The sequence below is a fragment of the Hippocampus comes genome, unplaced genomic scaffold (assembly GCF_001891065.2).
Source record: "Hippocampus comes isolate QL1 unplaced genomic scaffold, H_comes_QL1_v1.1 scaffold2, whole genome shotgun sequence".
Lineage (NCBI taxonomy): Eukaryota > Metazoa > Chordata > Actinopteri > Syngnathiformes > Syngnathidae > Hippocampus > Hippocampus comes.
In genome coordinates this window covers 2996693-3021832 of record NW_017805139.1, presented here as the reverse complement: position 1 = coordinate 3021832, position 25140 = coordinate 2996693, and the positions used below count along the sequence as shown (strand labels likewise).

Below are 25140 nucleotides of genomic sequence, written 5' to 3'. Positions count from 1 at the left end.
AGAACACACCCAGTGACACAAGTCAGGTTTGAAGAAAAAAAAAGTTTCAACTGTAAGTGTGCACTGGACGAACAAGAGGACCGAAAGGTCCTTGTCGGTTTTCTTTTGCTCTAACTCGGTTTTCGACCAAGAGTGTGGGAGCAAGTCGAGTTTGAAGTGAAGCTCGGAGTACAGAAGGTGGACGTTTGTCAAGAGACGAGGATGTCAACTTCAGACGAGACAGACGGGCCGCGGCCGAGATATGGCTGTAAGTTGTCATTTTTGCTTTTTTGGGATGCCAGACTGGCGCCTTTTTTTCCGTACGCTGCACGTTTGCAGCTCCTGACTTCTAGTCTTCTTTCCTACAAAGAAACGACGACTTGAGGAACATTTCTTTATTTTATAAGGTCTCACACCCAGCTCAGTCTAAATCTTGGCAACATGGTTGGAGCCAAAGTCAGACTTCCGCCTTTGCTTTTACCCCCCCCCCCCCCACTAATCTTTGCGTTGAGAAATGGGCCAGTAAAAAAAATTGACATATTCATCTTTAATTTTAAACCTAAAACCAACGTGTTAATTATACATGGCGTTCGAAAGAAGACGGTCGCAGTTTACGTGTAAGCATGAAAACAGCAAAAGGCGTCAAGGAGGGAATGTGTGCACACCACTTTTCATCTGTTGTTTTTGAGAATAGGATCAATCTCCCGCTGATGTGGCCTGTGGTGCCATACAGGTCTACCTGTGACAGGAGGATTAAAAGGGGCCTCTGTATTGCTTTCACCACAAATTCTCCCCATAATTAAGAAACACCGCTGCGCTCTGTTCCCTCACGAGAGCTACTCCACAAACATCCACTGCATTTTTTCCCCCTTCTTTTGAATTCCCAGTGTGTAAACAAGCACAAAGGCATAGCTACATTATACAGACAGGCAACCCAGAGCCCAATTATGTTAACCAGCCACGCAGATGAGTACTAAACGAGTCTGGCTTCCTTTGTGAATTCCCTCAGTTCAGAGAACTATCGAGAAGTCAGCAAACTGTGTGGAAAGTGGGCTCACAGATTATTTCCATTCAGTATTCTGCAACCCAACAAATGCAACTCTGTTTTTGTTTTTAATACATCTTTTCATATGTTTCTCATGCTCCAGCTGTCCTGGATGGCGTGGAGCGACTCACGGCGGAGGAGATGGATGAGAGGCGACAGCAGAACATGGCCTACGAGTATCTGTGTCATCTTGAAGAGGCGAAAAGGTTAGAGCTAGAAGTCCGATCCAGTGATCAGCAGTGTAATCCGCCACTTAACTGACGAGTAGATTTGGGATCTTACCTTTGTTATAATTTGAGAATAAGTATGACCTTGAATGTCTTGCCGTATTGCTAAGCTATTTTTTATATACGGACCTGGTAGTTCCAAATCTCAGTAAAAGGTAGTGATCCACTGGATTAAACACATGAGACATGTATTGCCTTTAGTATTCAGTGCCTAGTACCAGGTTGGATCAGGCCCATTCATGCAATTAGAGCAGGTTGCAACTGGCTTATAGGTTTCTTTCCATTATGAGGACAGCGCCATGAAAAACTCATAACTTCGCAATGTGAAATGGATCCACCCAGGAGAATCATGGCTTTCTATCCTTTTTCCTTGTCTATTCCCCGTTTCTGCTAGAGTCTACACACAATTCAGTTGTCCAGGAGGTTTGTTTGTAACACGAGCCTCTTTTTTTGTCGCATAATGATAATATTCTCCTACATGACTACATCAGGATAAAGAGGAGAATTTTTTTTGTTGATGCGGCCTGATGATATCATAGGTATACTGTATACTTAAAGATGTGCTCACATTTTTGCCACTGCAGGTCAGGTCTGCTCCTTTGTTGGCCCGCACGTATTTTCATTTGAGTGTGTTAACAGCTGAGTATGTTTGCTTTTGGTGCCGCAGGAGTAGATTGTGGCCCCAACAGACCCACAGATTTAAAAGAGGAAGGATTGTATGAAACAGGAAGTGACTCAGTCCCCCGTTGATTTTTCTATTTACCACCGTTGCCACAGAAACCTGCCGTTGTCACAGCAACAGGTTCCGGTGTGAGTGCTGAAGTCCGCATTACTGCAAAAGATGAGGCTGACATTCAAAATAGTTAGACGGTAGAATGTAAACATCCACTCGGCACATATCATCCAGCTTTCATGTTCTAGAATTTTTGAGTGGTAAATGCCACTGCCTTTTTATAGTGTCACATTCTCCAGAGAGTCTGCCCGGTGGGCCAGTGGTCAGTGCGTAGAACTCACAGTGCAGAGGTACCGGGTTCAATTCCAACTCCGGCCTCCCTGTGTGGAGTTTGCATGTTCTCCTTGGGCCTGCGTGGGTTTTCTCCGGGTACTTTGGTTTCCTCCCACATTCCAAAAACATGTATGGCAGGCTGATTGAACACTCTGAATTGTCCCTAAGTGTGAGTGTGAGCGCGGCTGGTTGTTCGTCTGTGTATGCCCTGCGATTTGCTGGCAACCGGTTCAGGGTGTCCCCCCGCCTACTGCCCAAAGACAGCTGGGATAGGCTCCAGCGACCTTTGTGAGGATAAGCGGATCGGAAAATGGATGGATGGATGGATGGATTCTCCAGAGAAGAATGTTTTCAAAACGTCCTCGCAAGTTCTCCGTCACATGGCTTTTCCACCACACACTCGCACGTGTCAGGCCACACTATGACACACTTTCTCCTCTGTAACCATCCCATCACGTTGGAAGAGTTTGACTGCTCTTTAAATGTTTCCCTGCTGTCTCACTGCATACAATGGAACATCTGAATTCAAATGTCACTAAAGTCGTACAGTTTAAAGGTCAGTCAATCTTTTTTTTCGGGGTTGCGCCCCTCACTGACATGCACAGTCACGAGTTTCAAACATGGTCATTTGTAATGGCAGTTGTGGTAAACAGTCAGTTTCAACAAAAACGAAGCACTAGTTATACTAAAATGACACAAAATTAACTGGTTGAATTGGCAGGTGATTGACACCTCATCTTTCACGCCTTCTGCCTCTGATAGGTTGTTTTTCCCTTGGGCACGGTTGTTTCTTTAAAAAAAACTCCAAACTCCCCTTTAATTCACAGCTGTTTAATTTTTTTACAACTGTTAAGAGTGTCAACATATTACTTTAGACATTGCCTGTTTAAGGTTTTATCACGGCGTGAGGTTAACTCTGAAACATACACTGATTTAAATGTACAGTAATTACTGTATTCGAGTAAAATTGTTTTGAAATAGCGGGGCCATCATGTATGTATGATCTTCGATTGTCATCAATTACAATGGTGGTGCTTGTTCAATATATAGGTTTGCATGTCACATGAATGTGGAGCATTATTGAGCAGCTGAAGACTGATTAGAAGTCATCTTGTTCTTGACCATGTGAATATTGCATGCTTGATCTTGCAAGCCGACTTTTTCAAAAACTAGTCTTACCTGATTCCGTAATGGTACCTTTTTTCCTCAGTTAATATTCATTAATGTCGGCGTGGTAGAAAGAACTCCTCCCAAACTATGAAGTCACACTGGATTCATTGGAACGACTTGCTCATGTTGTTGTGGCACCTGCGTGCTGTCAGCTGAATCGTGGTTGACCGCTTGTGGAATGAAGGGAATTCTTCTTGTAGGTGCACGGCAGGGTGTGTGAGCACACTAACTTGTGCACCTTTTGGGCTGAAGAAATTGATTGCACTGTGGTACTTTTTTCATGTCCGCTTTCAGATATATCAGAGATGAACCTGTTTATGCTCTCCGTCATTGCATACCTTGATTGTGTTTTTTTTTGTCCCTCACTTCTATTCATGTTTGTGACTATAAATTGCAATTCCCATTTCCCCCTTTGCATTATTACAATATTTTTCACAATGAATGACTATCAAAGCAAGATCCGAACACAGAAACAAATAGTGAGTGTCATAAAGGACAAGATCACTGCTTCAAAATGTTCAAAAATTAACATTACGTTTGATAATGGGGGCAGCAACAACAAGAAAAAAAACATCGGTCTTCTGAATCTTCTTCGACTCAGCTCTGTAATGGAGTTAGACATGTCGTCATTGTTGATTCGTGTCTGTTGCAGAGTGCACTTTCAGTTGCTCTCATAATGTAATTACTCAAGGCAAATGAGTGTTTTACCAGAATTGGTTTTGTTCATTTTAGCAAAGCTACTCAAAAGTCACCCAGCCAGCCATTTTCATACACGGAGGATTAAGTACCATATATGCTATATAAACATTGATTGAAACAGATAAGAAGCATTACAACAAAAATGACAGCAGGTCACGAAACACGAGGCAATGAATACTGGGTTTATTTTTCTTTTTTTTAAAGCAGTCAAACTTTACCCTTTTAAAATGTTACATACCACACTTTTGTTCTCTTCATCTTCATTTTTGAACGTGGCCAAAAATATGGGATTCATACAGTAGAGTACAGCTGCTTGGTAGTTAAATGCCATGGTGAACCAAGATTTGATACAGTGTGTCTGAAAGCATTTTGTGCTATTTGCGCTTGAGAGGTGTTGTTGAAATAGATGTATTGTTACAGCTTGTTTGCCATGGCAACATCTAATGTGGGCCGCTCACGTCATTGGCACCAATGTTAATGAGAGAAATTTCTGGTTGCCAATATTGTTCACGCCCACCCGCGTTTGGTTGTTATAGTGCTCTAATTAAAATATACACCGAAATATGAGTGTGGTTTGAGGCAATTTTCTTATCGGCTGGGTAAATATGCAGATGAACGACATTTTGAGCACTCGCACAAGCCAATGAGAGAGAACACAAATTCTGCATTACCAAAGAGCAATACAGTAACAGGAACTCCATTTTGATTATCACATACTGTCACACTAATTTAATAGAATGTGCATTATTGTGGGTGGAGTTTGCAGTGGTGTATATCAGCACCACATCATACTAATAGTTTGGTTACCTCATTTTACATCACACAGCCATCAAAAGTTGCCCCTCAGCAAATTTCCATAGACGGGCTAATAATTAAAGCCTTGCGTTTATTATTCAGATGGTAGTAGGCAGTGGTGTTAAACTACACGGTATCATACATCGAAATGTTTTTAACAGTTTATCTTTCTCATTTAAGCTAGATAAGGTATGGTACTGCATAGTTTTTCAGCACTGCAAACTACAACTACGACAACATATTCTTACATTAATACCTGTCCGAAAATGCCAGTGTTTATTCATCTGATTTATTCTAGTTTTATTCCAGCTCTCGTATTCTTGTTTACATGTTCATTTGCTGCCCGGTATGTGCACGTGTGTTGCAAGAGAATGAAAACATGGCTAAAGAATTGAAAGAATTTGGTTTGCACATCGCATGGGGTTTCATCATTGACAGTTGTCGGTTACCAGTTGGTTACATTTTGCACCCCCCCAGGAGAAAAAAAATCAAAAATGTAGGTGAAAGAGTAGACAGAGGACAAAAGCACTTTTCTTATCTAGCAACAGTCGTCACGGGATTTGCTTGTAATGTGGTGGCTACATTGATGATGTGACATGACGACTAATTTTGCTTTACACCAGATTTGATGGTCAGATGTTCATCTCTGACGTGATGTCATTGTCTCTGCAGGGTTAGACCAGCTTTAGACAAATCAAATAGCAACCGAACAAGGCAGTTTTTCCCTCACTCTGTCTTAACTAAAGATGGAAACAAATACGTTTTTCTACCCATAGCCTGTTGTGCTTTGTGAGCATTCGCGAGATTAACATGCAGGGCTCCAGACTAACTTGTTGCACTGGTTGCACTGGTGCACCCAACTTTTTTCTTGAGTGCCCCAGCACAAAAAGTAATTTAATCTTATTAAAAAAAAGTGGTCTGTATTTTAGACAATAATGATTGGTAAATGATTACCAATCCGGTCAACAAAGTTTTTTATTTTCAGAACAGTTCCACAAAACAAGGAACTTACTTGAATGACTTGCCGCCCAATTTTGGTAGACTGGCACCCGTACCCTTGACGGAAAAACGGGTGTAACTTCATTTTCATGCGCAAGTCTAGTCTAGCGTGTTTAGGGCGGTGTTGCTCTCATCTGGGTGTGCTTGGCCCATGAAACAGCCTCGCCGACACACCCGTACTTCGATGACAGAAGGAAGTCTATGCTTGGCTTAAAACCGTGCGCATTGTCATTTTCGTGCAGGGGTAATGATTTAGTTCAGCGTGTTTGTCAATTTGGTAGACGCGACGCCTCAGTGGATGATTTTGTTAGATTTGATAGAGGCGCAGGCAGACAAAACGGCGCTGTGTGGTGGATGGAAATAATTTCTTTCATAAATATGATACCAGTGTGGGACAATCCCTCTGAGTCGTAGAAATCAGTTGAAGGGATTATAATCATCATCATCAAGTATTTTAACAGCACCCTCATCGCTATTATTAATTTTGAAAGGAAATAAGCCACACTTTCATTCAGCCAACGTATGCCGCACACTAATGCTTGAATGGGTATTTCGCCGGTGTTCAACAGCTGAGCAGTTGGCGGACAAGGCTCACAAAAACAGTTCTTGTGCTAAAAATTTCCTCATATGTGGTTGTAATTGTAGCGCAAATCTGACACTATACTATATCCTCAACGAGCAGTCTGGGAGGCCTTGCAGTTCGAGTTACACACGCATGCGCGCATACACCCACATTTAGAGGGATATTCTTTCAGTGTTCAATAAAGTAAAAAAAAAAAAAGTACCGGTACCGGAATATTTGGACCATGGCCAATCAGAGGAGGGTCCCAAACTTCACTTTCTCTGATTGGCTGAGCCCTTCATATGCGTGTCTGTTGATGAACCAAATTGAGGCTTTTAGAGTCAAGGAAACTTTTTTCCACCCTCAATCAGTTCGTTGAACAGGGGCGACCTCTAATCTAGGGGTGCCCATTACGTCGATCGCGATTGACCAGTAGAACACGGACTGGTCACAAGGCGATCCAAGGAGTGTAGAGGAAAAAACAAAACAACGTTTGTGTCTCTGTGCATGTTAGTAATATATTTTTTGTGTTAATGCACACTGCACCCTAATCATTCTATCAGTCTCACCTTCACAAAAAAGTATTTAAAATAATAAAATAATGCAAGTCATCTTTAACCTACGGTGACGTGTGACTGCGTCACCGGACGTTGTTAACGCACAGCAGTTTGCAGTTGCAGCTTGTGGTCAGAGTTGATGCGCTATATCTTTTATCGTATTCATTATTCTCATTCAGAGTTTGTTTTGTACAATTCACCGAGGGGACGGGCAAAGAATGGGAATCTGGAAGGCCGAGAGAAGCGTTTTAAAACGGTACGCGTGAGCTACGATTGTTAACAGGCTGCCTAAGTGCGTCGCATGCCTTCGTGTCAGGCTGTTGCTCATTATGGCATGCGTGTGTACGTGCGTGCGAGCGTATACGCACGCGTGCATGGTAACGGGTCCATCACGGGAGGTTGGTTGATCGAAAAGTAGATCTTTGGTCAAAAAAGTTTGGGCACCCCTGCTCTAATCTTTTTCAGTGGCCCCACTGTGACCACGTTAGTCGCAGTCTTGAGACCTGCCATAATGGCAACCCCACATTTTACCGACTGGAGAAAAGAAATCTATTTTAGTGGTGTTTCGCTGAAACAATAGCACGTTTGAAGCTGTTTCTTTATACTTGCCATTGCAACTTAAGTGCAATTTACAGTTGAGGACTGGGTGGACAGCTAGGAGCAAATCATAATCAAGCAATTATTTCTAACGGCTGCTTTTACTTGGCATGGCTACCTGAATTATAACACACTGTGGTTACTACTTATGTAACTTGTATGTGCGTGTCATGTTTATCAAAGTGAGGGTAAAATGAGGTCAAATCATTGGGGCCTTTTTAATAAATTTGCTGTAGTATCAAACAAACCCATCACAATGTTAGTTTGAACTAACTTTAACAGGTCCATTTGATAATAAACACACAACATTCTCTCTGATCCAACATGCAGACATACTGTAAATGTGGTTTTAGATTATACCTCTTTTTCAGGATGACATAAATCCCAATTTCCTAAAGCGTTGTCAGCTGGATATTGACTCTTAAATCATCGCTCTCCAAAACAAGAGGGTGAATGATGGCATTTGGTCTGATGCAATAGCATCTTGATAGAGTTTCTTTCCACATCATTTTTACGGAAGCCCCATATTCTCACTGCGAGCCTCCACTGCAGCAATACAAACCCAGTTCCCTCCTCAAGCTCAGGTCATTTACTTGTAATTTCCTGTTTTTAAACTATGTCCAAATACTCTTGTGAATTGCTGCTGCTTAAGTGCACGTTATGAAACACCGGAGATCAACCTTTCTGCTGCTGCGAACAAGATATATATATATATATATATATATATATATATATCTCCTTCATCCAACGAGGCGCTTCAAAATGTTGTCGTACCAAAGTGGACATCATGTTAAACACACACACTGTAACCTGTGTGCGCTAACTCTAAGTAAGAAATAAAATCGGACATCAGCCACAGGGTGGTTCCTTTTTAGAGCATCGAGCATCATTGACTAATGCCTCCGTAATCCCAAATAGACGCTATAGTATGTTAGCGTTCAACAGAACATCGCGCGATATCAAACACATGCGGTAGCAAATATCCGATAATATTCGCCTTCCATTCACCACTGTCTATCCATACATCTATATTCTAATTTGCTTCTCCTTACGAGGATCGCAGGCGTGCTGGAGCCTATCCCAGCTGTCCTCGGGCAGTCGGCGCAATACACCGAGAACCGGTTGCCATTCAATCGCAGGGCACACATAGATGGAACAACCATTTGCACTCACAATCACACCTCGGGAAATTTTAGAATGTTCCATTAACCTGCCATGCATGTTTTTGTAATGTGGGAGGAAACCGGAGTATCCGGAGAAACCCCACGTGGGCACAGGGAGAACATGCAAATTCCACACAGGAAGGCCAGAGCCAGAATCAAAACCCGCCACCTCTGCACTGGGAGGTGGGCGTGCTAACCAACATGACTGCGCCGAAGTCCAAAATGAAATCAGGCATCAGCCGCAACGTAACTTTTTCTATGCTGTTTTTGACCACTCTGCTGCCATGAAAGGGAGGTTTGCATCGTATTCAGTATTTTTGGTGAAATGCACAAGAACTTTGGGACTTTGTTGTGAACACAGGTCAAACTATGACACTGCATGACCCACAATGCTTCTTGGATCTCCACTAGTGTGCATGCGCATCACAAACAGGCATACCGCTTGTCGGAGAATGGGGAGAGATGAGGCAGTTTTGTAAAAAAAAAAAAAAAAAAAAAAAAACAAAAATCCAATGTGCGCAAATAAATAAATACATTAATAAATGATTCTTTGACTACTAAGTTGCCCACGATTTTGATCATCAACTTCGTCATGACGAGTGGCACAATTTGGCAGCCCTTGTCGTGATAGTGACTGATATTTGATCTGTGTCTACACCTACTAAACCAAACAAGCATTTAAATATATATATATATATATATATATATATATATATATTACCACTTAGTTTTAATTCATCGGTGTAATTACATGTTAAGCCTAAAACACACACTGAAGCGACAAATATTCATTGAGTTTGATCCCAACCCAGCTGATATTTGCTCAAATGTCACATTCACTCTGGATCAGTGGTCGGCAACTTCGGTCCTAGAGAGCCATAGTCCTACTTGTTTTTGAAGTTTCCCACTTCCAACACAAAAACAAGCAGGACTAAGGCTCTTTAGGTCTGAATTGCCTCCCCCCGCTCCGGAATGGGAAAAAAAAAAATCTAATTTGACAAAGCAGTAAAGCAATGAGATATGCGACTGTATTATGTTCATTTTGGGCCACCGTGACAGTAAATAAAAATAAAATAAAAATAAAATCAAGAAAAAAAATCCCCATTTAACAAGAACTAAAATAGTTCAGCTAAAGCTAATGAGTACTGTAGACTGTTGGTCTTGAGGCCTGCCAGAATAGAGCAACGCATTCAAAGACTGAGGCTCCATGCCGCCTTTTGTCAAGCGCAACAGCGGCCTCACTTCAGATTTTTGGTTGTTGTGCAACCTGAGAAGGCTGAGAGTTACACTCCTGTCTTGAATGACAACTCAGTGAAAGTCATTGTGTTTGAGCCTGGTGGCGGAACTTGTCAGACTGATGAAACTGCTGTCTCAGCTCCGTAACCCCCCCACCGCCCACTTTCTCGCACTTCCACCTGATTAGCAGATCAACCTGACAACAGCCCCCAGGCCCACTTAGGTTTCTGTTTTTACAGCTTTTCACATTTGTTTCCAGCTGGTCGTTGCACTCAGGTGGCCTTAGCAGCAGATAGAAACGGCTGAAATACTGCTGACTCATTATTTTTGTGAGCAATGTCACAGCATGCTTGTTACAAAGGCAAAAATCTTCTACTTGCATGCTTTTCTTAATCAGGAAGTACACAACACACTATGATAACTCTCTTCACTTATAAAGGCAAACTATAAAATATACAAGGTGTGTAACCGGCAGCTCGTCCCACACTGGCAAAGTTTGATAGTCTACGATAGGAGTCAAAATCTGTGGCATTCCCTTGTGGCTCAAAATTTTAGCTCTTGACCTTTCTGTCCATACAGTAAAAAAAAACACATACAACAGATTAAGGAACACTAAAGTGAAGGTTGCTGCAATCTAGTAATTCATTGGATTTAGAATGCGTTATTTCTGCCATCAAGATCAAATGGAATCAATGTCCGCACTGATCAAGAAGAATGTCATTTATCCCTGAGATTTTCAGACATTAAGACACTGATGTCAAAGTCAAGGCCTGGGGGCCAAAGTCTGTCCGGCCACGCCATTTTATGTAGACTGCCAAAGCAAATTATGCACATCGACTTCATGTTTCTTGCTAAAACACCCAAATTGTGTTGTCTTCACGTTTAAAAATGTTGAGCAATTGCAAGCATTTTTTCTTCCCAATCATCCTTCAAAATAAATAAATGTAATGTTTGAACAAACACTGAAATCTCATTTCAAACTAGTTATTCATCAATTTGTTGTGTATATATATGTGTGTGTGTGTGTGTGTGTGTGTGTGTGTGTGTGTGTGTGTGTGTTATATATATATATATATACACACACACACACACCACACAAGTGGTAATAACTGATGAATATATATATATACATACATACACACACACACACACACACACACACACACACGAAGCGGTCGTACATTTATTTGAGTTCAGTCATAGTGGCCCTCCGAAGGAAACCATAACTGCAATTATGGCCCGTGACAAAAATGAGCTTGACAGCCCCGCATTAAGACATGAATTATGTTTTAGGCTTAGGGCAACATGGTTTAAGGTCTCCCTGAAAGTCTTAAATTCAGACATGAAGCCAGTGTTTATCCTGAGGCTGGTCAAAGGCTGTTGCATGATAAACCAAGTTTTTTCTGAATAAGCTCCTCACTGACAGAAAAGCTGAGAGAAGTACCCATGTAAAGTTAGTTTTCATACATGACAATGAAATTTAATGGAAAACATCGGTCTGAAGTTGCCAGTTTTAGCTTTGTATAAAATTTAAAAGGTATTTCAGATTTGTATGTGAAGATTTTGTCCTGATCATTGCAAAACTGACTCACTGGTTTGAGTTTAGGATGTTGTCTAATTATGCTGCGGGGATTTAAAGATTAAAATCCTTTTAACGAAAGTAACTGACAATAAACAAAAGAAGCAATTGCTACTTTGCTGTTCATGTCAAAACTTTCTTGTTTTTTTAGATGAATTGTGCTGGCTGACATGTTGTGTCAGTTCACATAATGAAGTGTACTTTCATTGTTTGTTTGTTGGCCAAAGTGCTCTCCAAACAATGAAGCTGCTGAGCCCATTTCGGGGGCCTCCTGCAATAAACAAAAGAACAGCACTCCACAGCCTTACAATAACCCATCTGCTAGCCTTGTCTGTTAATAAGGCGTTTTAACTAGTTAAAAAAATATATCATGAACTTCAGCATACATGAACTTTTGCCCTGTGTGTGTCCATGACACAATCATGTGAATAAGGATGCTTGGATGAACGTGAAGTGCAAGGTCAGTCTAGGTGTCGTGTAGATGTAAACTGTGCTGTCGAACAGGACGCATTTCCACAGCAGTGGGCGGAGGGAGTGCTGATCTCTTCCTGGAGAGACAGTGGTCAGTCGCAGGCCTCTTCCTATGAGGCTGACCTGTGACCTCAGCACAACTCCAGTTTCCTACTGCTGCACAGAAGGGAGATTTTTATTTTTTCTTTCCATTCCAGTCATTTTGTGGAACCACTTTGCTTTAACGTGGAAGACGATTTGGAGTATTTTGGCTCTTGAGTTTGCCCGCAGTTCTTATTTGTTGAAACCTCTGTACAATTTGATGTCAAAGTCGCTGAGTTGACAAAACCCTCGCTCTGCCAATACTTTTTTGACTCTTGGATGGGAAGTGTGGTGTCATTCTTTATCCTTTGTGTATTTTGACTGAATCGTGTCAGAGACCTTTTATTAAGATACCTGGGAACTCTTCTCATTTAACGTGCAACAACAACAAATATGCCGCCGTTTAGTGTCATGTAGCTTAGTTTAGTTTTAGTTTAATGGTAGATACAGTTCTTTTGATGGCGGCGCGGGCTCCTCTTGTTGCCTTGTTGTCTGGTTGAGAGGGAAGAAATTTCATCTGTGCTGTGTGTTACACAAAGAGCACATTTGACAATAAACTTGTAATTGAATTGAATTGAATTGAATAGATATACCAAAACAACGTTGGTCCCAGACCTGTTAAAAACCGCGCTAAATGTGAAATAAGTGGCATGCTAGCTCAGTTAAAACTGAAAAGAAAGACATTTAACAGTACTCAAATAATACATTCTTGACGGGACACTATCCTGGCAACACTTGAAAAGTTTAAACTACAGTGACTTTTTTTTTTTTTTTTTTTTGAGACTTGCATGCTACTTACGCTAATTAAAAGTTCAAACGCATTTTGGCTGCTTTCCACTGTTGTTCACACCACCCATGACCTTTCAAAAATCCCAATTATAGCTGCTGTTTTACAGATTTTGTGGATGGGTGTGGCTGTGTTTGTGTGAGGCTGGAATGGGTGTGTTGCTTGATAAAGGAGCCATTAGTCTTCATGAGGCATTTCACTGCACCACTGTATAGTGAAAGGGGGAGTTTGTTCCTGTCTGGCAGGCCCAGCCCCGACACTACCGGATGGCCACCCCAACTTCAATAGAAAGCCTGTGTGGAGACCCTGTGTCCCAACATCCCTAGAGGGAAGTTGTTTCAGTTAAGAGGGCGTTGGTCTGTGCAGAGCAACAACTTGATGTGTAGGCCTGTGTAGGAATGAGGTCCAACTATCACAAATGATTTTAAAATATATGAGAAAAGTAGTTTAGGATTATGACTGGACTGGAGTAGAGTATGTCACCAATGAACGTGCACATAGTTGTGGAAATGGGCGAGCGGTAGGTGTGTAGGTCGAAAAGGATCTTTTCATGTCCCAGCCATGCCGTTGCTTGACAAAGACCTTTGTAATGGAAGAGTGGGAGTGTTTTCTTAGCTGCATGAAAACGGCAAGACTGTGCCTATTTCCAGAAAGGCCGAGTGTGACCTCACTCTGCCTGCCCTCACTCTTGAGTTTCTTCACCGGCAAAGATAAACTTGAGGCTTTCCTAATCAGAGCTGAAATAAGACGGTTTTGATGTGAATAATCTAAATGGAGAATCAGCGGGAAGGCCAGTGTACGATTAATAAAATGCAAATTCAGATTTGACCTTGGCTAAGAAGTTTTGATTTTTCTTTGTCTTGTGATTGGGAAAATGTGATACAGTATACCGTACTGTTCCTGTGATCTATTTGAATGTCCTTTCTTCCTTGGCAATAATCTTATCTTTACGGTACAACGTTGAATCATTCCTGTCTCCAGACGGGCTTCACACGCGCCTTTCATGTGCAGCCTACAGAGTAACAGAGCAAACAATGCTAATCCCCTTTGATGTCTGATAGTGGATATGGCGTAATACTGTAGATGTCCAAGTCATCTAATTTTTTTGTGCAAGTCTTTCCTTAAACATTCTTCAGATTTATTCAGACCACCATGTTGCTTTATTAGAGCATGTAGTTTTAAGTGTAGTTCTAGAAAAAAAAATCTTGACCAAGAACATAAACCCGAGAATACAATACAAGGAAAATACTTGCAAGAATAAATATACTATGGAGTAACGAGGCAAGGCTATAAGGCAAAACTGTCAAGAATGTCTAGAAAATTACCGTATTTTTCGGATTATACGTCGCTCCGGATTATAAATTGCACCAGCCAAAAAATGCATAAGGAAAGGAAAAAAATATATGTCGCACTGGAGTATGGAAAATTTTTTTGATAAAATCCAACACCAAAAACATACATGTCATCTTGAAAGGCAATTTAAAATAAAAATAAAATAGAGAACAACAGGCTGAATAAGTGTACGGTATACTAACGTTACATGACTGACATGCCTGGTAATGTCAGTAATGACATAACATATTAAGAGTTATTCAGGTAACTCTAGCATAAAGAACATGCTAACAAGTTTACCAAACTATCAGTTTCACTCCAAATCACTAAATCCAATATCTTCATCCTTGGTGTCACTTTTAAACAACTCCCCCAACTCGAGATGTAGACGATGCGCACTTCCTCTTCTCTGTCGCTTACGTCAGACTCATCGTCGATTTATCAACACAGGCCGAGAGCGCCCTCTTGTGGTTTAATGTGAAAATAACATGTGAAATTACATAATCATGTGTTAATAATTTCACACATAAATCGCTCCAGAGTATAAATCGCACCCCCGGCCAAACTATGAAAAAAAAACTGCGACTTATAGCCCGGAAAATACAGTAAGCACTTGGAGACAGAGTTGCTAATAGGCAAGGCAAATAATCCGACAGCCAGTCATCAGCGTGGCTTGGCATCTAAAGCAGACAGGTTACGAGGCCAGAGTCGAGACAGATGCGGCTCGTGAGGGATTGCGCACTCTCCAGCTGGAGACTGAGAAACAAAGCAAACAAGACAGGATAATTTCGGTTATCTATAAGCGTATAGTATAGTGTGGTAATTTGTAAAGTAATTTGTGCCCTTCAATTTAAGCTTGTCTGACATTTCAGTAACAACAAAAATAGACATTGAATTGACAATTCAAACGTGTTAAATGTACTTCAGAACTCCAGTGGGACAAGTTGACCTGGAGAGTCGCTGATAATTTTCTGAATATTTTTTAGTGATGGCCAATATGATGCATCTGCATCTTTCACATTGTTTACATAACTACTGAACTGATTTCATCACATTTGTTTGAAGGAAACTATATCTAGCCACACAAGACAGCAAACCTGTGAGAGCAGATTGGTTGTGAACCCAGAAATTCAGAAAGTTGTTCAGAAAATAAAAATATCTAATTCCAGTAATTTGTTAAAGCCCTATTTCAAAAATATTCTAAGGCACCTTAGTCACATCCATATTCATTGAAATATTTAACAGATTATTTTAAGACAACATTGATTTATTCTGCTTAAAAGAAGCACATTTAGTTCCACAGCTTGATCTGTTTGGTGCACGGTTAGCAGGTGGTGAAGACATGAGCTGCTGGAATTCAGTCACACCAGGGTGATCCGTGAAGGAAAGCTCAGCAGGTCTCCCCAATGGATGAAGGCTGACACAGGGCAAGAATGTGGCTTCACAATATGACCCAAAAGAAATGAAACGTGACACATGTGGAATGCTGGGAACTCTGGGGAGGTTAAACTAGGTTGGGTTATCTGTGTTAAAGTGAAGGAGCCTTTTGAGTGGAATGAGCTATACATTTCAAGTAAAAGGCTATTATTAATAAGCATCTTGGCTTCAACAGAATTTATTGGTCCATGTGACACTTGTGTTCTTTTTTTTCCAGCTGAAATATGGCGTTTAATCCATTGTGATAAAAGCTTAGCTACAGTTAACTGTCAGAGACAATCTATCAGAAATGACCGACATAGATCTAATGTTGCTCTCCTTGCAGATGGATGGAGGCCTGTTTGGATGAAGAGTTACCACCAACCACAGAGCTGGAGGAGGGTCTGCGGAATGGAGTTTATCTGGCCAAGCTCGGCAACTTCTTCGCTCCACGTACCGTCGCCCTTAAGAAGATCTATGACCGCGAGCAGACACGTTACAAGGTACATATTTCAGCAAATTTGGTATTCATTATAATGTTAAAAAAAAAAAAAAAAAACAAAACAAAAAAAAAAACACCCCTGACAGTAACACTTTAAATACAGAAAATAATCTACCGTACTGACAAGGGAAGGCAGGCAGCCTTATTTGTATTGAGCATTTCATACACAAGGTAACTCAATGTGCATCACATAATTAAAAGTGCCATATTTTTTAGACCATCAGGAACACTTAAAATCCTTGAGATTTCTCCAAAATTGACAATGTGCCTTGTGATTCGGTGCCCTTTATGTATGGATGTCGCCTTTTGGTTTCGCTGTCTTTAATTCAAATCCCTTCCGAGTGTGTCCCATGTCATCATATCGGAACTAGAACAACCTCCTGCTTCTATGTTGAAGAATCACGAGAATTGTAGTTCTACAAGCCTAACGCTGCGGTCAGACCGAGTGCGAGCTGAACGTTTCTGGTGGCATGTTCCCAATAGTTGTCTGGACAGATCATTAAAAAAAAAAAAAAAAGGTTGGATATTGGTGAGTGCATTGACTTGTTTACAGTTCTTGACCTGCCAACCAAGATAGTATTTAGCATTAGCCAAAGTAATCACACAACTGCCGGTCACCAGATTAATAACTGATCTGCAAACTTATATTTTATCCGTCAGAGGATCCCCACCGCTCGACCTGTGCTTGTAGTTGAACAGCAAACAAAACCAATTGAGACACGAGGCACTACCCTATATTTCATGTCCCGTTTGAACCTAGCTTCGTCGCACTAAATCTATCAAATAAACATGAGGTACAATTACAATGAACTATTTAAGATGCAATGCTTCAAAAAGATCATGCGCCTCATAACCCAGTGCACCTTATGTATGAAAATGCATTAAAATAGACCCTTCCATTGATATTGCACGTAATAACACCATGCGCTTGATTAAAAAAATAAAATAAAATGGGATGTCACAAAATATAAATTCGCGACAAATTTCTTTTGATCATTTTTATTTATACATTTTTTTATTGCCCAGCGAGCGCTTCTCATTTGCCAGTCTAATAAAGAGGAAAATACAACAAAGATACCATACCGACTGGTGCCTACCTTGCCTTGCATGAAGCCGAGCCTGGTTACACAACACAAAAACACAGATCTACCTGTTCATCCATGACAAGCACTTCCAAATGATCCCTGTAGCAGTTTCCGTTTTCTCAGGAGCCATTCTGACTGTTTAGTGCTTTATTTACTTGTTTGGCAAAAGCTCAACGTGTCGACATGGTACCTACTTCTGCATTCATTCATAAAACAAGGCTGCTGCTGGTATCTGTGATTAGGTGAATATATTTTACGTCGGTGGAACTTCTGTCTCGTGACAACATACTTGGACACCTATTTTATGACGATTACACCAACATTAACGGTTGTCTTATTTAAAGAGACGCTTCAGTTCAATAAATAACATACAAACTTTTTTTTACAAAAATGAAATGGTTTTCTAACTTCTTCCTTTCACCATGTCCTTCACAAATGCAACCACTACACTGTATTAGATTTGCAAATGGGAGATCAAGAACGCAGAGATGTAAATTCCTGACATGTGCAACGGCTGTCTGCCTTGAGCCACGGAGGGATACAACCAGTTTTCAGTTTACAGCACCGCATTATGCACGTTGCCAATCATGGTTAGACAGCGTGAGAAGACGCAAACAGAGATTAATCTTCTCCAAGACTGTTTGTATATTGCAAATATTAAGTAAATACAGATCATTTTTCAACCATTATTTCGTGCGTAACTCATTTGTTCATTAAAAGAGACGTGTAACTTGAGGTTTCACTGTATATTGTAATATTGCATCACACTATTTTTTGTTGTGCAGCATCTGTTTAGAACATCCACTTAAGTTCCCAAATATGGTACCGTGGCTGATAAAGGGCTATTGGAATGTCCTGTTATTAAGTATATTATACATGAAAGATTCCTAATCCTGTTGAAACATCCCCTGAGTGTCTGACTATGCAATTTAAATAATTAATCGTGAAGATATTGAATAATGCATGAAGAAAATGGCAAATGTATATGAATCATGTGATTGCTGGGTCCTCATTGCTAAATTTTTGCCCTTACGTCACACCGTTTCTGGGTGCCATGAATGAATATGCAAGTATTGTTGAACATATCATTATTTTTCTTGAAGGTTTTTACATATTTTGCCTGCATCACCACGAGAGACTGAGTTGCATAACAAGACTGTTGGGCGGAAACTTCCCTTGTCCAAATTTGGTCAATTTGAGATTTATTTCACAAGTGGGCAATCCCCTCCTGGATGTGTTAATTTTACTTATTGACCGATCGAAAGTGTGGAAAATGGCTCGCCCTCTTTGACAATGCAACATTATTGCCATTTTTGTTTTGTTTCGTAAGCTGCTGAATGCATCTGGTTCAATGGAGCCACAATTTCCTTTTCTGATTGTTGTTTTGACTCCAACATTCTCCCACCATCTCTCACAGGCGACAGGGCTCCATTTCAGACACACCGATAATGTCATCCAGTGGCTCAATGCCATGTCAGAGAAAGGCCTACCAAAGGTGAGCTTGGCAATATGTTTTTGCTTTACCTATAATGAGACCGTTTTCACCTCAATTTTATCCAAGACATATTTTGTTCATATTTAGTACATTCCAATGCACAGAGTTTTGATGGGATGTCATATTTAGTAGAACAGTGAAAGCTTTGCGTAACATTGAAAACTACTAAGACAAAGCTATAGACAGGTGGCTTTAAGCCTTGGTAAGTGTTCCTTTGTGATTACAGTACATGGTTAGTATTTTGGAGCTCCAATGACCAATAGCAGTCCTGCTCCCATTGAGCAATACACCATATGGTCTATTTCAGGGGTGTCAAACTCATTTCACATGGTGGGCCACATACGGCCTGGGTAGATGTCAAGTGGGCCGGACCATTAAAATGATACCATACTTTGCTAGAAATAACCAAAACAATATGTCTTTCCTTTGTTTTGGTATAAAGAAGCACAAGAACATTAGGAAAATGTTGAAATTAAATGAACATATCTTTTACAAAACATTTCGTGAAGCACCTTACATTTCCTTCGACAAATGTGCAATTTACTTTTATCATTCACATATATGCATTGCAACTGATCCCACTGATTGTACAAACTTTAACAAGTAATTGGTTTTGAAAAATATAGTAATGCACTTTAAGATTAAATGAGATTTATAAAGAAAGGAAGTTTTAAACCATTTACACGTGCATATAAAATCTAAATGTAATCCCTGCCTACACCTTACAAACTAAGGAGCGTGCTATTAAATGTGTAAATGTGAGAGTGCTATTGATAGCGTCTGCTGTCATGGGTCTGTCTCAGTGATGGACTGAGGCTGCTGTTGTCTTCTTCTCTGATCAAAACAGTGTCCCCTAGCGGATACTCAATGAATTGCACCTTATTAAAAATATTTATTCTGTGTCTTTTATGCATTTTCTTCACTTTTAAATTATCCTGTGGGGCCTGATTGAACGGCCCGCGGACCGTATGTTTGACACCACTGCTTTACATAATCATCTTGCGGGCCGGATTAAAGTCCTTTGCGGGCCGGATCCGGCCCGCGGGCCGTACGTTTGACACCGATGGTCTATTTGGTCAATCTCAGCGTGTGATGTGAAACTGAAAACGTTGAAATAGTACTTGCAGGACACCTCCTGTAAGATTTTGATGTGCTTCCATCATTGTATTACATACAGCATGTTTTGACTCATTGTTCCTGATGTTTCAGATCTTCTACCCCGAGACGACAGACATATATGACAGGAAGAACATGCCACGCTGCATTTACTGCATACATGCACTAAGGTAATCCTCAGTGTCTCTATCCTTCTCTCGCTGTCGTCATTTCTAGACTGTGCTTGGTCAATTAGGCCCTTCAGAGACCTCAATTTACTTCCCCTTATTGCGGTTAGCATGGGGTTGAGGACCCAAATGCAGAGGAAAATCGATATGCGGCAGGTGTGCACTCAAATCTAAATGTGATTTCACGACAACAAAAAGACAGACAGGGTACTTGGATTGACTAAAAATACAAAATCCACAGAGGTCTAAAATAACAAGGTTCAAACAAACACAAGGAGACACCAACATGCAGGATACAAGATTTGACTAGGACAACGCACCACCAAGGGCTGAAAGGAGACAGGGAACATGGAATTAAATCCACACACATCGACTAGGCAACGAGGAGCACCCGACAACACACAAGTGGCCGAGGGAGTTGACTGGTTCGCACATGGGACTGGGTGGACAAGCACAGTTGGACAAAATAAAACATCACGACACAGACATTGAGAAAAATGGACACAAGGAAAACATGACCAAACTACAATCCACAAACCAGAACGTGACACCCTTTCCGTTATTTGTATTAGTTCATTTGTCACTTCGCTTACTGTTGGGGCTGAAAAATTTAGAAATAATAATCAAATGGCGATTATTTTTTCCATCCTCGATATTGTGATTGCGATTTAATATGCCATTATTTCAACATACAATAAAATACATGGTTCTCTTCCAATGCATTACAGTATTCCCTCGTTTATCGCGGTTAATGGGGACCAAAACCACCCGCGATCAACGAAAATCCGTGAAGTAGCGACCAATAAACATAAAATGTCCTCGATATTGTGATTGCGATTTAATATGCCATTATTTCAACATACAATAAAATACATGGTTCTCTTCCAATGCATTACAGTATTCCCTCGTTTATCGCGGTTAATGGGGACCAAAACCACCCGCGATGAACGAAAATCTGTGAAGTAGCGACCAATAAACATATAATTTATTTATTTATTTATTTTTAAGTCCGCAAAAAAAGTCCGCAAACGGACCGCGAGAAGAGCAACATATACAGTACTGTACTCCATGTATATGGGGAAAAAATAATTTATTTATTTTTTTAATGACTATGTTTGAAAAAATCCGCGATAAACGAACTGCGAAATAGCGAGGGATCACTGTATTATTATTTATTTATTTATTTTTTACACAGATTTGTTTTCATTCTTGCTAGAATCCGATATATGACTTAGTGATTTATGTTGACACCACACTTTGTCAGCATTTTGTCAAGTTGTCATAGTGAACACTTGGCTCGCAAGTCAACATGTTTAATAAGCTAACAACTCCAACTGGGGTATATAAATAAACTTTCTTTCTATTAATTCATAGTCAATTTGACTTTTAGCGAAAGGTTAACCTCTGAAGACCAAAACATTGTTAATTGTATAACAGGTTAATTTATTGGTCGTTTTTTCATGTTTTTAATGAAACAATGATATGTAAACATCGACACAATTTAAATAAATTATATTCTGTGTGTATACAATTACATACAAAATAAAACATACCGCCATCCTGAAATAACCCAGTTGTTTTTTTTTGTTTCCTAAATTGCTGTGTTTGTGACTGGAAAATTGCATTCTACTACAATCGTCAATATGAATTCGATTAATTGTTCAGTCCTACACGCTGTTAAGAAAAGCAAACTTTGAATCGTTAGTTTTCATTGTCTCTGTGGAGTCCTTCCTCCCTGGTTACAACAGAGCATTTTATTGTGCATATTTTTGTCATGTGAAGCGTGGGGTGTTTCGGATGCAAGCGCTCTCAAAATCAGATCAGAGTACAGAGCTGACATGGTCGCCAGCTAAGACAAAAAAGATAGTGTGTTTCCGGTAACATGAAATTTCAGCATAGGGTCGGTAGGTCGGACAATACTCGCATTCTGCTGAAATGATGTCAAGTTCCTGTAAAAAAACGTATTATCTTATACCTTGTTTCAGTCATCCAAGTGTTGGCGAAGCGATCAAAGCAACCATATCTGATTTCTGATCAACTTGCTTGGCGTATTTTGAGATGTGTAAGCCAACTTTGTTTCGAAGGCACAAAAACAACCACAAAAAGGAATACAAAGCCTTTGTTGTCACGTTCTATGGTGCAGATGCAACAAAATTGAGCTGATGAAAACAAATGAAAAACAATAATAGAATAATGATAATCCTCAGCATATTCTACCAACTGTAGTATGAGCATAACTGTGCCCACTAAGCTTCATGACGGACTGGCCGACATCATTGAGAAACAAAGAAAGACAGACAGACCGCTTTTGTCGATTTGATGTTGCAATAGTTAATGTCTTGCCAAATGGACTTTCTATCTCCTTTGTTGTACCGGCTCACAGATAAACGTCAAATAAAAAGCTGAACATAATGGCGAGCACACCAGGTGATATCACGGTTGCAACAATGTAATCGTCGTCATGTTACAACGTTACAATTTTCCGCTCACATTTTTTTTCATGGCAATTATAAGGAAGCGTTAACAATGTATGTATTTTCTCCAGTCATGGTTGTGCTCAGTCTCATTGACCCGCGAGTAGCGAGGTTCCACTGTACTTGCGAACATCCATTCATTTTCTAATTTGCTGATCCTCACGAGGGTCGCAGGCATGCTGGGGCCTGTCCCAGGAACCTATCTAATAATGATAATCCTGAGCATATTCTACCAACTGTAGTATGAGCATAACTGTTCCGACTAAGCTTCATGACGGACTGGCCGACATCATCGCCTCGCTATAGGCGATAGCGCAACGTGACTCGTCGGGGAGCCGAGCATTGAGAAACAAAGAAAGACAGACAGACCGCTTTTGTCGATTTGATGTTGCAATAGTTAATGTCTTGCCAAATGGACTTTCTATCTCCTTTGTTGTACCGGCTCACAGATAAACGTCAAATAAAAAGCTGAACATAATGGCGAGCACACCAGGTGATATCACGGTTGCAACAATGTAATCGTCGTCATGTTACAACGTTACAATTTTCCGCTCACATTTTTTTTCATGGCAATTATAAGGAAGCGTTAACAATGTATGTATTTTCTCCAGTCATGGTTGTGCTCAGTCTCATTGACCTGCGAATAGCGAGGTTCCACTGTACTTGTGAACATCCATTCATTTTCTAATTTGCTGATTCTCACGAGGGTCACAGGCATGCTGGGGCCTGTCCTAGGAACCTATCCCAGCCGTCTTCAGGCAGCCGGCGGGATGTACCCTAAATTGGTTGCCAGCCAATTGCAGGACACACATAGACGAATAACCATTTGTGCTCAGAGTCACACCTAGGGACAATTTAGAGTGTTCCATTAACCTGCCACGCATGTTTTTGGAATGTAGGAAGAAACCGGAGTACCCGGAGAAAACCCACGTAGGCACGAGGATAACATGCAAACTGCACACATGAAGGTCGTAGTCAGAATCAAACCCTGAACCTCTGCACTGTGAGGCCAGCCCGCTAACCAGTCGACCACTGTGCCGCCCTGTTATTGTGTACATACCATAAAATATTTGGAGGATCTACTGAGACTTTTTATGGATGTTGCGTGATTGTGTGAAGTCAGTTCAAGAAAGGAGCTGTCATTCTTTTAATTAGAGCATCAACATAGTGAGATGTAGGTCTAGTTGCTGGGAATCATTCACACAATTATTGGAAACATTCAACCCACAAAGTGCAATTGTGAGTCAAAACAAGAGTGCATGCTGAACGGCAACAGAATTTGTTTGCTTTATAACAACCTGTCTTGAATAAATATTGTTTCGTGAAGTGTGTGCAAGAGTTTGTACAACCAAAGCACACAACTCTGAACAATTACGTTAGCGCTGCCACAGAAGGGCTATTCAGACTGGTCCAATACAGACAGCTAAAATACGTTGCCATGGTGAGGAGATGGTTGCTGCTCTCCTTATTTTTGTAATAATAAACAAAATATAAAACGATACAAAGTCATGCAGCTGTTATTTTGATGTTCCATCTTGGCTTTCTTCTTTTTACAGCCTGTATCTGTTTAAGCTGGGCCTTGCACCTCAGATCCAGGATCTCTATGGGAAAGTAGATTTCACTGGTAAGACCTGTGAACCTGCGAACAAGCGTCCCTCTGTCTGTGATTCTGTGAACTTGGCCACATTGGCACAGTTAACACGCAAGTGTAGAATGTATCTACATGCTGTGCTTGGGATGGAAAGCACAGAGTTAGGCTTTAATGTTTTTTTTTTTAGCAAACTGGTGTGTATGCAGGAGCTTCTGGAAATGTGAAAGTCATTAGTAATTGTGAGAGCTTTTCCTGTGTGTGGAGTTACTGCTCCACTCTGTCCCAAAGCCAGAACCAGAGCCAGAATGCACATTATCACACAAAAGCCAGGGACAGCCTGTCTTCTTAGTGTCCCAGCTCCCTACCCAGGCCCATGTGCTTTTGCTTTTCTTTTTACCCCGCCATCATTGGTCTCTTACTTATGCTGTATCTTCTCTTCCCTAGAGGAGGAAATCAACAACATGAAGAGCGAGCTGGAAAAGTATGGGATCCAGATGCCTGCCTTCAGCAAGATTGGTGGAATCCTGGCCAATGAGCTCTCTGTGGATGAAGCTGCATGTGAGAGTTGCTCAGATGTCAAGGGAGGGGGCGGTGGGATTTCATTAACCCCATAAATGCCATCACCGACATAGTTTACATTTATGTTAATCTTTTATTGAGGTATTTTTTTTCATCCGCATTGATCACCTTTTCATGGTCGTTTACGGCGAAATACAACAAAATAAATAAGCAGACAGGATGCTTGCTGTAATGAATTTCAGTTATTGCATTCCAAGGGGTCGTTAATTTTACTGTGCACCCGCAAGGAAGCTATTAAAGACTCACAGTGATGTCAATGCCATGACAATGCAAAAAGAATTGTGCTGCTCTTTTTTTTTTTTTTCAAAGAAGAAGCCATCCTGGAAAAGGCAGTACCGATCAATAATATTTATATATATTTATGATCTTTAATAAACCACATTAGATGAAAGCCCTTCCTGATTCATGTGAAGCCACCTTTTCACCAGGC

General features: G+C 40.7%; 1 protein-coding gene across 1 annotated transcript in view; it reads left to right on the top strand.

Moving 5' to 3' along the window:
• iqgap1 (IQ motif containing GTPase activating protein 1) overlaps positions 1-25140 on the top strand; it is a 45421-nt gene continuing 20281 nt past the window's right edge. The window contains exons 1-7 of the mRNA XM_019867248.1: positions 1-247; positions 1128-1230; positions 16048-16204; positions 18706-18783; positions 19993-20069; positions 24097-24164; positions 24576-24689. Coding sequence (XP_019722807.1) covers positions 202-247; positions 1128-1230; positions 16048-16204; positions 18706-18783; positions 19993-20069; positions 24097-24164; positions 24576-24689 — 643 coding nt within the window. The 5' untranslated portion in view covers positions 1-201. The remainder of the gene's footprint in view (positions 248-1127; positions 1231-16047; positions 16205-18705; positions 18784-19992; positions 20070-24096; positions 24165-24575; positions 24690-25140) is intronic.